The following is a 15,161-nucleotide window of genomic DNA, read 5'->3' as shown; positions in this document are numbered from 1 at the left end:
TGGCAGGCTGGGACATTATTCTCAGGGAAGGGGAGCTAAAAATCAGAGGACAAGGGTTAAGGTGAGAGGGGAGCTGACGGGCAACTTATTCACACAGAAGGCAATGTGCACGTAGAAGCTGCCAGAGGAAGTGTTGAAGCAAGTATAATGGCAATATTGAAAGTACATTTGGATAAATAAACAGATTGGAGGGGGTTTAAAGGGATATGGGGCCAAATGCAAGCAAATGGGACTAACTTAGTGGGCACAGGGTCAGCATTGACTAGATGGGCTGAAGAGCCTGTTACAATGATCTATTACAGGCTTTTTACAAAAAGAAGAGGAAGTTAAGGATGATTTAAAATCGGGTTTCAGTATTGTGAATTGTTTTGATTGGGTAGGTGAGAGGAAACTCCTTGTGGCAGAGGAGTAAGTTGGCATTGTTTGCGGTCCAATGGGACAACGTGTACTGGCCCTGTCTCCTTTAGGACAACAAATGGGACTGGGGCTCAGTGAAACTGGGGTACGCACTTCCTAGAGGTGGGTGACCAGAGCCATTCCTCTCTTTCCTTTCCTCAGCTTCATGTAGTTAGTCACCAAGAGCCCCATACCCCAGTGGATATAACCAGACTTGCAGAAAACAACTAGGTGAGCATTCTCTCATCTTTATTACCACTCATGGTTAAAGTTATTCATTAAAAATATATTCCACACTAAGTTTACATGTTACAATCACAAGATCAAAAGAATCCCAATAGATGGGACCGAGAGTTATCTAATTCTCCAAAGTCATGTCGGCTTTGCTCAAATACACAGCTGCATTCTCACAAGGTTTTATAAAACAGCTTATTTTCAAAAAATGTTACTGACATGGGGAAATAATCACGATATCTGTTGTCATGTCCAGCAACATGAATGTGAATCTAATGTAAAACATGCTGTTAATATGTACAGTGTCTAAGCATTGAAAATGATAATGCAATTGGCATGGGGTAGAAAGATGATTGCAGTGTATGTATGCCCTAGACTGCAGTGCTCATCTGCAATGATGGCAGGTTCTGTGAAATAGAGCAGGAAAGAGCGTGGGCAGGTTAAAGATACCTGCCAGGCCAGGCCAGACCTTCGTGGTCACTCAGACACTGTACTACATGACAAAAACTGTGTTTCCTCAGTCTGCACTTGATTGTGGAACTGGGGAAGGTAGTCCCAGAGAGAAAGAGAGAGAGAGAGACAGCAAGAAAGAAAGAGTGTGAGAGAGCAAGAAATGGTGAAATTGAAAAAGTGAGAGAAAATGAGAGACAATGGAGAGAAGCCTGAGGTGCTGCACTTCGGGAGGACCAGCCAGGCTAGAGTAGGCCTTGCACAGTGAACGGTGGTGCACTGAGGAGTGTCAGAGACCAAAGGGATCTGGAATTGCAGATCCATAATACAAGTGGCAGTACTGGTAGAAGATTCATAAAGAAATCTTCCGGCACATTGGCCTTCATGAATCAATGTACTGAGTACAGGAGATGGGATGTCATGTTGAAGTTGTATAAGACATTGATGAGGCTTAATCTGGAGTATTGTGTGAAGTTTTGGTCACCTACCCTCAGGAAAGATATAAATAAGGTTGAAAGAGTCCAGAGAAAATTTACAAGGGTGTTGCCAGGTCTGAGTTATATGGATTTGATAGAGGTGTACAAAATTATTAGGGGTATAGACAGGGTAAATGCAAGCAGGCCTTTCCCACTGAGGTTAGGTGGTTCTACAATTAGAGGTCATGGGTTAAGGGTGAAAGGTGAAAAGTTTAAAGAGACCATGAGGGGAACCTTCTTCACTGAGAGGATTGTGAGAGCGTGGAATGAGCTGCCAGCACAGGTGGTGCATGCCAGCTCAATTTCAACGTTTAAGAGAAATTTGGATAGGTACATGGATGGTAGGGGTATGGAGGGCTATGGTCCCAGTGCAGGTTAATGGGAGTAGGCAGGTTAAATGGCTCAGCACAGACTAGATGGGTTGAAGGGCCTGATTCTGTGCTGTACTTTTCTTTGACTCTGAGAATGTGGGGATGAGAGAAGAATTGTGTGAAAGAAAATCAGAGAGAAAGAAAATAGAGAGAAAGTGTGTGTGCATGTATGTGTGTTTGCGCGTGTGCATGTGTGTGCGTGTGTATATAAAACAATATATATATTGTTATATATACAGTATATAACAATATATATTGTATATAAAACAATATATAGCAGTCAGCTCTCCTGCTGCATTTCCTCCCAATTAAAGTCAGATGAAGAATGTGATGCCACATAGGATCACATCGGGAAACAGCCACGTATTCAGGCTTGGAGAATTAAATACCTCTTAAACATGACAAGAACGTATCTATATCAAGGCACTTAAAGAACTTCAGTACTTTAAAAGTGGTTAATTTTTATTTGAACAGAAAATATTAAACGCAGGAATGTCGGAGCGCTTGCAGGAGGAGAGAACGCTGCAAATCGCTGTATTCTCCAAAGTAAATCCTTCATTCTCTCCGGTCAGTCAGTGTTGGGGCCACTGTGCATCACTCCAGTATCTGTTGGCCCTACACACCAGCCTCTTGGGGAATGACGTTCATGAATTGTGTCAAAGAAGCTAAGAATTAAAAGTTGCTACGAAGCTGGTCGGGGTGAAGTCTGTAAGAAGGATCACTTTCACTAACTGGCAAACCTGCTGATTTAAACTACTGTCACCTTATCTTAACCTACTTAACCCTTCTTTCATCACTGAGCCTTGAGGAGCTAATCCAATTCAATCTGTGCATACCCTATAATGAAACCATTTTACAGTTGTCAGTCCCAACGTGTTTATTCAAACACGCACACAGATTAGATACTTATCCTTGGTCACGTGAGTTTAATGCGTAACCCACACAATGCATCATTTTGTTGGATTTCCTTGTGCACCTGCCCTATCTTGTGCATTTAGAACATAAGATATAGGAACAGAATTAGGCCATTTGGCCCATCGAGTCTGCTCCATCATTCCATCATGGCTGATTTATTATCCCTCTCAACCCCACTCACCTGCCTTCTCCCCATAACCTTTGATGCCCTGACTAATCAAGAACCCATTTTCCTCCACTTTAAATATACCCATTGAGTTGGTCTCTGCAGCCACCTGTGGCAATGAATTCCAGAGATTCATCACCCTCTAGCTAAAGAAATTCCTCCTCATCTCTGTTCTTTACAGCTAGTAATGAGAAAGGCCAGGAGCTGATCAGCTGTGATTATAGCGAATGGCTAGAGAGGCTTGATGGGCCGAGTGGCCTACTCCTGTTCCTTTGTGACTGAGGACCAATTTCTCATTGATTTCTTCAATGGGCTTCCATTGGCCAACAATGAGTTCAGGGGTAAACCTTCTCTGCTCTGGATTGACAACTTCTTCAGTGAGCTTAACTAAAATGTGGGGGAATTCCTTCAGCCAGAAGGTAATAAATCTGTGGAATTTATGAATATAGACGACTGTGAAAGCCAAGTCATTTTGTATATTTTAAGCAGAGGTACTTGATTAGTCAGGGCTTCAAAGGTTACGGGGAGAAGGCAGGAGAATGAGGTTGAGAGGAATAATAAATTAGCCATGATGAAATGGCAGAGCAGACTCAATGGGCTGACTGGCCCAATTCTGCCCCAGTGTCTTATGGTCTTAATCGTATGCACATGAAACATATCCTAAAAGCTGGAGTCAAATGAATTCTGATGCTGATGAGAATTGTTGGTGCTCACTTTTCTCAATCAGTACCCGAATGAACTCATGCGAGTCCTACAGTTATTGGTGGAGTTAGATGACTTGTTGGTCTCCTTCTCTGCCCAATTGTGCCCTCTTACCCACTAATCCCACTGCACTTAGGACAAGACATCATCACTGTTGAATACATTCATTGAGTCAGGATGCCTGGAGTGGGTAAAATAGGCCAAAGTGACAAAGCCCAGTCAGCCTATGATCTACTGAATAAAACTGGGATCCATCACTTCCTCCCTCTCACCTTGTGCGACTCATGCACCTCCAATTACTTCCTGGGATCTATTCAATCCTGTCACCTCATAGAATCCACTCAACCTCTAGTTGTACGCACAAAGTGCTGGAGGAACTCAGTAAGCCTGGCAACATCCATGGAAAAGAATAAACAGTCGATGTTTGGGCCGAGACTCTTCACCAGGCCTGCTGAGCTCCTCCAGCTTTTTGAGTGTATTATTCAATTTCCAGCATCTGCAGATTTTCTCTTGTTTGTGATCCTCTAGATGCCCCGCTTTGCTGTACGATTGCCTCACCTCTGTATATGGGAACCCCTCTGTCTGATGACCTCACCCCCCTCGCTGCGGGAAGTCCCTCTGACTGATTCTTCCTCAAGATATCTCTCATCGTCACCAAAAGGGAATAGGCCACTGTTTACCTTTTACTCATTAGATAAAAGCTTAACCCTGCATTTTTAATCCATATTTAACATATTTAAATCATTATATTTTTATTGCTAATCTAAGCAGGTTTGGAAGCTGCCAGCAGAGGATGAGGGACCAGTGTCTGTGAGAGAACTTGTACACATTGTTAGTCACATGGTAGTTGCTTCAGCAATCTCTACTGTAACGTGTTAGTGCTGGTACTACAATGGACAGTTTAGTTTCTTTCGTCAGTTCCAGTACATCGAAACCATCGTCTGTCCAGGTTCTATCACACAGGAATGCTGTTAAAGCTGAGCCCGAAGAAGGGGGGCTTCTGTCGAAAGCAGTCTAGTCTCTGACCCGCATCTCAGGCCTTCAGCACCCGCTGTTTCCGGGCTTCACTTAAATGCTGGTTGATTTGTCAGCCGAAGTTCCAGCTTTCACCTGTCTTTTGCTCTTTGACATAATCACAGAACTAATCTCCCCCACGATCTTCTCCTCTGAATTGCGCTCCTGGTAGATAGTTGTGAAGCCCACTTTAGGCATCTGCAGTTTAAAGAGTCGCGTTGTACCCTCCTCACTCTCCTGTTGCCCCTCCAAGTGGGTGTTGTTTTCATACTCCAGAGAGCTGGACTTGTTGCCAAGGGACAACTTTGGGAGCTTGAACTTGGCCGACTTGTCTTTGCTGTCTGCCTGTTCCCTCTCATCCCCTGGGCTGCCCTTTGCTTTGGGCTCTTTTCCTGTGGCTGACACATCTTTAGACTTGCCAGAAGTAAAGCCCAGTATGCTTTTAGACTTTGTGTGACCAGTATCTCCTCCCGAATCCTGGGATACCAGCTCCATCCTGGCGGTTGATGTTACCAGATTTGACATTTCCGTGTCTTCGTCGGACCCAGCTTTTTCACCGCTCTTCTTTCTGAACCCAGAGAAGCTGATTTTAGGTGCTTTGATTTTTGAACCCCTCACATCCTCTCTGTTAGCTCGAGGAGAGGAGGTCCTGAAGGACTGATCAGAATGGGCTTGGGGGCCTGCGTCATCCTTGGAGATGGACATCTCTGTTTTGACCAGCTGAAGGTTCAGTTCGTTGTCACTATCCTTGACCTTCTGATAGGGTGAGGAAAACTCAACTTTTGGAAGTTTTATTCTCCCCATTTTTCCGGGGCTTCCAGACTCTTCGCTATCCCCATTAATGTGAACTGCTGGTGCCTCCCCCGTCATTATATTAACAGCGGGTGATTTAATAGGTGTGAAACTAACCTTTGGCAGTTTCAGCTTCATTTTTGATTTCCCATCCAGGCTGTCTGGCTCATCAGTTTCCTCAACTCTGGCACCGTTTTTCCAGGGGGTTTGAATCTCCCACTCTCCCTTCCTCGTTGAATCACCCCGCTCTCCGTTTCCATTGAACTCCGTGGTTTTACCCTTTGGCCTCAAGATTTCAAAACTGGGCATCTTCACCTTGGACATCTTCAGCTTGGCCTCTGCACTGCCTGACTCAGCTGGTGACCTACTGCGGTCCCTGGCCTTGCTTCTCACACGTTCCTCAGGACTCTTCGGTTTTGACACAGAAAAGCCAAGCAGCTGCTTCCTGGTTTTGTCGGTTTTCAACTCTGCATCAGGTCCCTCAAGCCCCGCGCCCCACTGAGAACTGACTGCCCGACCCTTTGTGTCAGCAACAGCTGTGGATGAGCCCGCCTCCTCTTGCTCCTTACCACCGGATAACTCCACTCCGACGTTTGGCATTTTATTTTTTAGCTTGCTTAGCATACTCTCCGAGACGCCCCCTGCCTCCACCTGAACCTGGGGACCTTTAATGTCTATTTTAGCCCCAGAGCTGCTTCTGTCTCCAGGTTCTCCTTGGACCTTCTGCTTGGAGGATCCAAATGAGGGCAATGTAACCTTGGGTACCTTCAGCTCAAGAGCATCAGCATCAACCTCACGAAGAGTTCCTTTTCCCTCTGCGAGCGGCAGGCCAACGTCGTCACCACCTTTTTCCATCCCAGCACATAAGTCACTGGTTTTAGGGGATGAGATTTCCACACTGGGCATTTTAAAGGGCACCTTTGTGGACATCGCTCCCGATCCAGTGATGTCTCCGCCAGGCTTCTGGCCTGCTCCAATCTCAGCTTTATCACCTGTGGAAGTTTCATCTTTGGTAAAGCCAATCTCGACTTTCGGCATCTTCACCTTCAGCACCTGGAGCTTGCTCTCAGCATCCACGTCTGACCCATCAACGTCCGCCTCGCCCTTCGACCTTCGGAATTCCTTCACCTTCCCTGTCACCATTCCATCGTCATCTTTCCTGCCACTCCCGGACATCCCAAAATCAGGCATGGTCAGCTTGGGCATTTTAAACCTGGATTCCGAACTGTCAGAGCTAATAACGGGGACTGAGATCTCAACCCTCCCTTCCTTTGCTACACCTTTGATTTCATGGTTAACAGAAGAGTCCTTGCCTTTTGGAAAATTGACATCCAGGTCAGCATCTGGTCCTTTCATCTTTGGAGCTGCAATAGTAACTGACGGAATCTTAACCTTGAACTTAGCTCCTTCGGAATCCCCTTCTGCCTGCCCGGACTCTCCCACTTCACCTTTCTGGTCTTTCCCAGGAGACAGGCCAAACATTTTCAGTTTGGACTCTTTGCCTTTTCCTTCCAAGCCTTCCATCTCCAGGTCAGCTTCCATCTCGGCGGATTTTGACAAGATCCCAATTTTTGGCAGTTTCAGTTTCAACTTGCCTCCCTCTGTTTCTGTTTCAGATTTAGTTGCTTCAGTTGTGTCCTCTAAGGCCTTGTCTTTCGATGTTGTCATTCGAAACTTGGGCATTTTAATGATCCCACCAATGATTTTATCCTCTTGCCCTTCCTGTCCCTCTCCTCCCACCAGGTGAGATTTAACTTCCTCTTTCACTTTTGGCTTGGGTTTCTCCATGGGGAGGCTGACTTCCACCTTCTCTGCCCCCGCCCCAGACAACCCAAAACTCGGCAAGGACACCTGAGGCATCTTTAGCTTAAATTCAGCCCCCGACTCCTCTGTGTCAACTTTGAGGTCAGAGGAATCGCTCTTGTCTTTGGAGTGACTGAAGTTAATATCGATTTTGGGAGCTTTCAGTTTTGGTGGCGAGATCTTTGGCAATGTAAAACCAGGCATTTTAAACCTTTCCTCTGCCACAGGCCCTTCAGCCTCGAGGAGGGAAGCATCCATATCGATGTCAGCATCTGATGGTTTAACTTTAGGGAGGGAAATGTCAATCTTGGGCATTCTTGTTTTGAAGCTTGTACCCTTGCCGTCAGCCTCACCTACCCCTGGGCTGGAGGTGTCTTCCCCTGGTTCCTTATCCTTTGACTCAGACACCCCAAACTTGGGCAATTCCAGCTTGGGCATCTTCAGTTTGAAGGCTGCCTCATCAGCTTCAGAGCTTATTAAAGTGGCCTCACCCTCCGTTCCTCTGAGAGTGGTGTCGATCTTCGGCATGGGGAAACTGAGGTCAACGTCAGGTGCCTTTACCTTGGGCATTGGAATGTCAATCGCTGGCATCTTCATTGATGGGAGCTTCTGTTTCTCCTTGGGATCACCCACTTCCGCATCGACTTTCACTTTTGGAATCTTTAACTCCCCCCCGTAAGTCTTCAGGTCCACTTCCGAAACATCAACCTCTGCCCCCGGCCTCCTTATCTCAGGCACCGAGATCCCAATCGAGGGCATCTGTACTTTGGGAATTTTCAGTTTGCTGCCAGACCCATCTGCTTCTGCACTCAAAGATCCTGTTTTGGCCTTGACTTCAGGAGACTTTCCACTAGGGACTGGGATATTGACGTCCTCTTCATATTTTTTGGAAGTCCCAAAAGAAAGCATTTTGATCTTTGGCATCTTAAACCTTCCCTCTTTCCCTTTCAGCTTTACGTCATCTATATCTACACCTTCTTTGACACCTGAGTCGAGAGCCTTTCCTTTGGCCTGGACCTTTCCCTCAACATGGCTCACCTTCAGCTCAGCTTCTGGCATGTTCCCATCTCTCCCCACCTCTTTACCTTTCAAATCAAACTTTGGGAGAGATATTTTGGGCATCTTCACTTTAGCATCGGGCCCTTCCACCTTAATTCCACCACTGTCAACTTTGGAATCGTGCTCAATGGAGAAAGGTGACTTCACTGACGGCAGATTTATGTCAACTTCTGGGACCTTAACCTGAAGAGCTGACGTGTCGATTGTGGGCAGTTTCACCGAAGGCATCTTCACTTTTGTTTCTGCATCTTCCACTTCAATTTTCCCCTTTGAGATCTTTGTTTCCCTTTTGACATCTGTCTCTGCTGTTGGGGCAAACACCTCCGCCTCACTCAGTCTCATTCTGGGTACAGCTACTTCACATTTAGGCATTTTAAGTGCCGGGCATTTTGCATCAGCATCTGTCTCCTTGGCTGCCTTCACCTCTGCTTCAGCCTCTTTGTCTTTAATGGAAATATCAAACTTTGGGAGTGATAACTTTGGGAGCTGAAGAGTGACCTCAGGTCCTTCCATGGTAGCCTTTGGCACGCCACTGGCCACATCAGTCTTCGGTGACTTGGTAGCAGGAGCATCTGCTTTTCCTTTCAGAAGGCGGACATCAACTTCAGGGACTTTGACCTTGAACGCTGACAGATCAACAGTGGGCATTTTAGAGCCGCCTTTGGGGCTACTCGGTTCAGCTTTTGCCTCCTTGCTGCTAGGTGACGTACCAAACGAGGAGAGCAAGACTTTTGGCACTTTCAACTGCAGCTCAAAGCCTTCTAAGCTCGATTCGGATGGTTGGTCCCCACCTCCTTCAGCAGTCAGGGCTTCGGCTCTCCCTGATGGAAGGTGTACGTTAACATCAGGGATCTTCACCTTGGGTGCAGATATGTCCAGGCTGGGCATTTTGACACCGGGCAGTTTCCCCATTGTGAAGCCTGAATCTTTGACCTCAGCGTCCACACAAGTTCCCATCTCCACTTCTGCAGGCTTCATTCTGGGAATGGCAATCTCAAACTTGGGCATGGTTATCATGGGAGGCTTGGGCTTGGCATCCTCTCCATCCGTGGCTACCTTGGCGCCCGCCTCCACTTCTTTCCCGCCGGCTGACAACTTTGGGAGGGAAACTTTTGGTACTTTCAGCTTCAGGTCAAATCCCTCCGGCTGCTGCCCAACCCCTGACACTTTTGCTGCTTTCCCATCTGGTGCGACATCTGCCTTACCCACCGGAAGCTGAACATCTGGCAGTGTGACCTTGGGCACCGCGATGTCAATGGTTGGCACCTTCACTGATGGGAGCTTCATTTTGGCCTCATGATCTTCCGACTGAGGGCCCTTAATATCAAGTTTAACCTTGGAAACATGCAACCCAGACACCCCAGCTTCTGTCTTTGGCATGGGAACATCAGCTCGGGCCTCGTCTAGTTTCACTTTGGGCATGGAAACTTCAACCTTTGGCATCTTTATCACAGGGCCCGAAACCTCTGGAGCTGCCTCTGCCGTGCTTTCCTTGGCAGAGATGCCAAATTCTGGAAGTGAGACCTTGGGCATCTTCAGTCTTGTTTCGGGTCCTTCGATGGTGATTTTAGACTTCTGGGCATCAGCCTTTGTGGTCGCAGAGTCCCACGGCCCAGGTCCCACAGTGGGGAGTTCTACTGCAACCTTTTGTAGACTAATATCAACATCTGGTACCTTGGGGGCTGAGATGTCAATTGTCGTGACCTTCTGTGCAATTTCTTTTATCTTTCCTTCCAGCCCAAGTGTCTTAGAGCTGCCGACAGCAATCTCAACCCCTGATACAGTTACATCTTCTTCACACGGCATTATTTTCGGTACAGAAATGTCAATGGCAGGCATTTTCAGCTTGCCCTCTGACCCTTCCACTTGACCTCCTGCCTCCTTGCTCTCTGCTTTGTGTTTTGTGTCCATTCCCTCCACACCTATCAGTTCAAGCAAGGGCATTTTTACCTTAAAGCCGGGTCCTTTTGCATCGACTTCCCCTTCAGCTGAAGGGCCTTTGACCTCAATGTCAGCCTTCGGTAATCCAATATCTAGTTCAAGCTTTGGAGCTTGCACTGGGAGCCCCAGCAGTAACTTGCTCTCAGCCGTTCCTCCGTCAGCCAAGACTCCCACTTTTGCCTTTGGACTTGGAGCTTCTATCTTCTCCTTTTTCGTCAGGTCAAATGAAGGCATTTTAATTTTTTTCTTCACCTCCTGGTCCTCCTCTGCGACCTGCGGTGGTTTTGCCAAGACAGCAGCTTTCTCCTTCGGTTCCATGCCAACCTCGACTTTGACCTTCCCGGGATCACTCACACGGAATCCTGGGAACCTGATCTTCTTCTTCTTGCCCTTAATCTGCCCCTCTCCAAAGGAAAGCTCAGCTTCCACCTCGGGGTGTCTCACCGTGCCCTCACCTTTCAAAGCTGCCTCATCTTTGGGGGAGGTGATACTCAATCTTTTAAACCTGGAGAACTTGGGGAAAGCAAACTCCACGTCCACTGGCACATCTAGTTCCACAGCTGCCTCATCTTTGCTGAGGATCCTTCCCTTCTTCAGCTGCTTGGTCTTCTTCACAGGGGAGATGCTCTTGACACTCTAAACAGAGACACAACATCTGTCATCAGAATTCAGCTACGGTATCGCACAATAACATTGGAGATGGTCAACATTGGGTAAAGTTTACCTGGAACATTAAACCAGAGGAAGAGGCAGAATGGTCACAGGACTGAAAGAGTTAACATATGAGGAGCATTTGATTGGTTCTGAGCCTGTGTTCTATAAGGCCATAAGATACAGGAGCAGAATTAGGCCATTTGGCCCATCGATTCTGCTCTGTCATTCCATCATGATTGATCCAATTTTCCTCTCAGCCCTAATCTCCTGCTTTTTCCCCATATCCCTTCATGCCCTATCAACCTCTGCCTTAAATATACATAAAGACTTGGCTCCCACAGCTGCCTGTGGCAATGAATTCCACAGATTCACCACTCTCTGGCCAAAGAAAATCCTCCTCATCTCCATTCTAAAAGGATGCCCCTCGATTCTGAGGCTGGATCCTCTGGTCTTAGACTCTCCCACCATAGGAAACATCCTCACCATATTCACTCAATCAAAGCCCTTCACCATTCAATAGGTTTCAATGAGGTCACCCCTTATTCTTCTGAATTCCAGCAAATACAGGCCCAGGGATATCAAACACTCTTCATTTGGCAAACAGTTCAATCCTGGAATCATTTTCATGAACCTCCTCGAACCCTCTTCAGTTTCAGCACATGCTCTCTAAGATAAGGGGCTCAAACCTGCTCACAATACTTGGGGAAACTTGAGGAAACAAGTCAGGCCTCATCAGTGCTTTATACATTACATCCTTACTCTTATATCCTAGTCCTCTTGAAATGAATGCTAACATTACATTTGCCTTCCTCACCACAGAATCAACCTGCAAATTAACCTTTAGGGAATTCTGCACAAGGACTGCCAAGTCCCTTTGACCCTAAGTTTATTGTATTTTCTCTCTGTTTAGAAAATAGTCAATCCTTTCATTTCTTGTACCAAAGTGCATGACCATACACTTCTCAATATTGTATTCCATCTGCCATTTCTATACCCATTCTCCTAATCTTCTGTAGGCTCCCTACATCCTCACACCAACACCTCTCTTCATATTGTCTGTAAACTTTGCAACAAAGCCATCAATTCTATCGTCCAACCTCACTGACATTTAACATAAAAAGAATCAGTCCCAACACAGACCTTCATGGAATACCAGTCACTGACAGCCAGGCAGAAAAGGCTTCCATTATTGCCACTCTTTGCCTCCTGTCAGTCAGCCACTGTTTTATCCATGCTAGAATCTTTCCTGTAGCTCGTAGCTTCTAAAGCAGCCTCATGTGTGGAACCTTGTCAAAGAGCTTCTGAAAATCCAAGTACACAACATCCACTGATTTGTACATATGCCAACCCTAAGCCACTTATTATAATCTTCCTAGTTCTAGCCTCACTAGCATGTGGCACGGGTAGCAATTCTGAAATCACAACCCCCGAGGTCCTACCGTTTAACTTAGCACCTAACTCCCTGAATTCCCCCTGCAGAACCTTGTCACTCATCCTATCCATGTTATTGATATCTACATGAACCACAATTGCTGGCTGTTCACCCTCCTGTTTAAGAACGCTGTGGTCTTGAAATGAGATATCCTGGACCCTGGCACCCAGCAGGCAACATACCATCCAGGAATCTCATTCTTGCCCATAGAACCTCTTATCCATTCCCCTGTCACCACAGCGTGCCTCTCTGCCCCCAGTCCTTCCCTTCTGAGGTAGGCTCAGTGCCAGAGAGGGTTCAGAGAGTTGAAAGGACTAGATAGGGTGGATGTGGAGAGGATGCTTCTATATTCGGAACTAGAGGGCACAGCCTCAAAACTGAGGAGCCAACCTTTAGAGCAGAGGTAAGGAGGAAGTGTTTTTTAGCCGGAGGGTAGTGAATCTGTGGACTGCTCTGTCACAGGCTGTGGTGGAGGCCAAATCTGTGGGTATAGTTACGTTAGAAATTGATTGTTTCCTGATCGGTCAGATCATCAACGGATATGGCAAGACGGCAGGTGTATGGGGTTGAATGACCATAAGGGACCATATAAGAGCAGAAGTAGGCCATCCGGCCCATTGAATCTGCTCTGCCATTCAATCATGGGCTGATCCAATACCTCCAGTCATCTCCACTCCTCTGCCCTCTCCGCATGCCTTTTGATGCCCTGGCTAATCGAGAATCTATCTATCTCTGACTTAAGTACACCCAGTGACTTGGCCTCCACAGCCACTCGTGGCAACAAATTCCACAGATTTACCACCCTCTGACTACCTCTAGAAATGAATGCCAACATTGCATTCACCTTCTTCACCACAAATTCAACCTGGAGGTTAACCTTTAGGGTATCCTGCACAAGGACTCCCAAGTCCCCTTGCATCGCTGCATTTTGAATTCTCTCCACATCTAAATAATAGTCTGCCTGTTTATTTCTTCCACCAAAGTGCATGACCATACACTTTCCAACATTGTATATCATTTGCCACTTCTTTGCCCATTCTCCTAAACTATCGAAGTCTCTCTGCAAGCTCTCTCTTTCCTCAACTCTATCTGCTCTCCAACTATCTTTGTATCATTGGCAAATTTAGCCACAAATCCATTAGTCCCGAACATTGACATACATCGTAAAAAGCAGCAGTCCCAACAATGACCCCTGTGGAACTCCACTGGTAACTGGCAGCCAGCCAGAATAGGATCCCTTTATTCCCACTCTCTGTGTTCTGCTGATCAGCCAATGCTCCACCTGTGCTGGTAACTCCCCTGTAATTCCATGGGCTCTTATCTTGCTAAGCAGCCTCATGAGCAGCACTTTGTCAAAGGATTTCTGAAAATTCAAGTAAACCACATCTACTGCATCTACTTTGTCTACCCTGCTTGTAATTTCCTCAAAAATTGCAGTAGGCTTGTCAGGCAGGATTTTTCTTTTAGGAAACCATGCTGGCTTTGGCCTGTCTTGTCATATGACTCCAGGTACTCCGTAATCTCATCCCTAACATTGATTCCAACAACTTCCCAACCACTGATATCAGGCTAACAGGTCTATAGTTTCCTTTCTCCTGCCTCCCACCCTTAGCGGGAGTAACATTTGCAATTTTCCAGTCGTCCAGTACAATACCAGAATCTATCGATTCTTGAAAGATCATTGTTAATGCCTCCGCAATCTCTCCAGCTACTTCCTTCAGAACCCGAGGGTGCATTCCGTTGGGTCCGGGAGATTTATCCACCCTCAGACCATTAAGCTTCCTGAGCATATTCTCAGTCGTAATTTTCACCGCACGTGCTTCACTTCCCTGACACTCTTGTACGTCCGGAATACTGCAGATGTCTTCCACTGTGAAAACTGATGCAAAGCAAGCATTCCACTCCTCTGCCATCTCTGCGTCTCCCGTTATAATATCTCCAGCATCATTTTCTATTGGTCCTATATCTACCCTTGACTCTTTTTTACCCTTTATATACTTAAAAAAGCTTTTAGTATCTTCGTTGATATTAGTCACCAGCTTCCTTTCATAATTAATCTTTTCCTTCTTAATGAATTACTTAGTTTCCTTCTGCTAGTTTTTAAGAGTTTCCCAATCCTTTTCACTAGCTTTGGCTTCCTTGCATACCCTCTCTTTTGCTTTTACTTTGGCTCAGACATCACTTCTCAGCCATGGTAGTGTCCTTCTTCCATTTGAAAATTTCTTCTTATTTGGAATATATCTGTCTTGCACTTCCCTCATTTTTCACAGAACTTCTAGCTATTGCTGCTCTGCTGTCCTTCCTGCTAGCATCCCTTTCCAGTCAACTTTGGCCAAGTCCCCTCTCATGCCATTGTAATTTCCTTTATTCCACTGAAATACTGACACATTGGATTTTAGTTTCTCCTTAGACTTCAAAGTGAACTTGATCATATAACCATATAACAATTACAGCACAAAAACAGGCCATCTCAGCCCTTCCAGCCCATGCCGAATGCTTACTCTCAGCTAGTCCCACCTACCTGCACTCAGCCCATAATCCTCCATTCCTTTCCTGTCCATATACCTATCCAATATTTTTTAATTGACAAAATTGAGCTTCCACTTCTACTGGAAGCTCATTCCACACAGCTACCACTCTCTGAGTAAAGAAATTCCCCCTCGTGTTACCCCTAAACTTCTGCCCATTAACTCTCAACTCATGTTCTCTTGTTTGAATCTACCCTACTCTCAATGGAAAAAGCCTATCCATGTCAA

At 46.2% G+C, this 15,161-nt stretch overlaps 1 protein-coding gene across 1 annotated transcript in view; it reads right to left on the bottom strand.

Moving 5' to 3' along the window:
• Positions 1-628: 628 nt before the first annotated feature.
• Positions 629-15,161, bottom strand: part of LOC132381557 (neuroblast differentiation-associated protein AHNAK-like) — a 296,622-nt gene continuing 282,089 nt past the window's right edge. The window contains exon 8 of the mRNA XM_059951058.1: positions 629-10,955. Coding sequence (XP_059807041.1) covers positions 4,779-10,955 — 6,177 coding nt within the window. The 3' untranslated portion in view covers positions 629-4,778. The remainder of the gene's footprint in view (positions 10,956-15,161) is intronic.

This window comes from Hypanus sabinus, chromosome 26 (genome assembly GCF_030144855.1).
Source record: "Hypanus sabinus isolate sHypSab1 chromosome 26, sHypSab1.hap1, whole genome shotgun sequence".
Classification (NCBI taxonomy): Eukaryota; Metazoa; Chordata; class Chondrichthyes; order Myliobatiformes; family Dasyatidae; genus Hypanus; species Hypanus sabinus.
The sequence above is the reverse complement of the archived record's forward strand: the minus strand, read 5'-3'. Positions and strand labels throughout refer to the sequence as shown.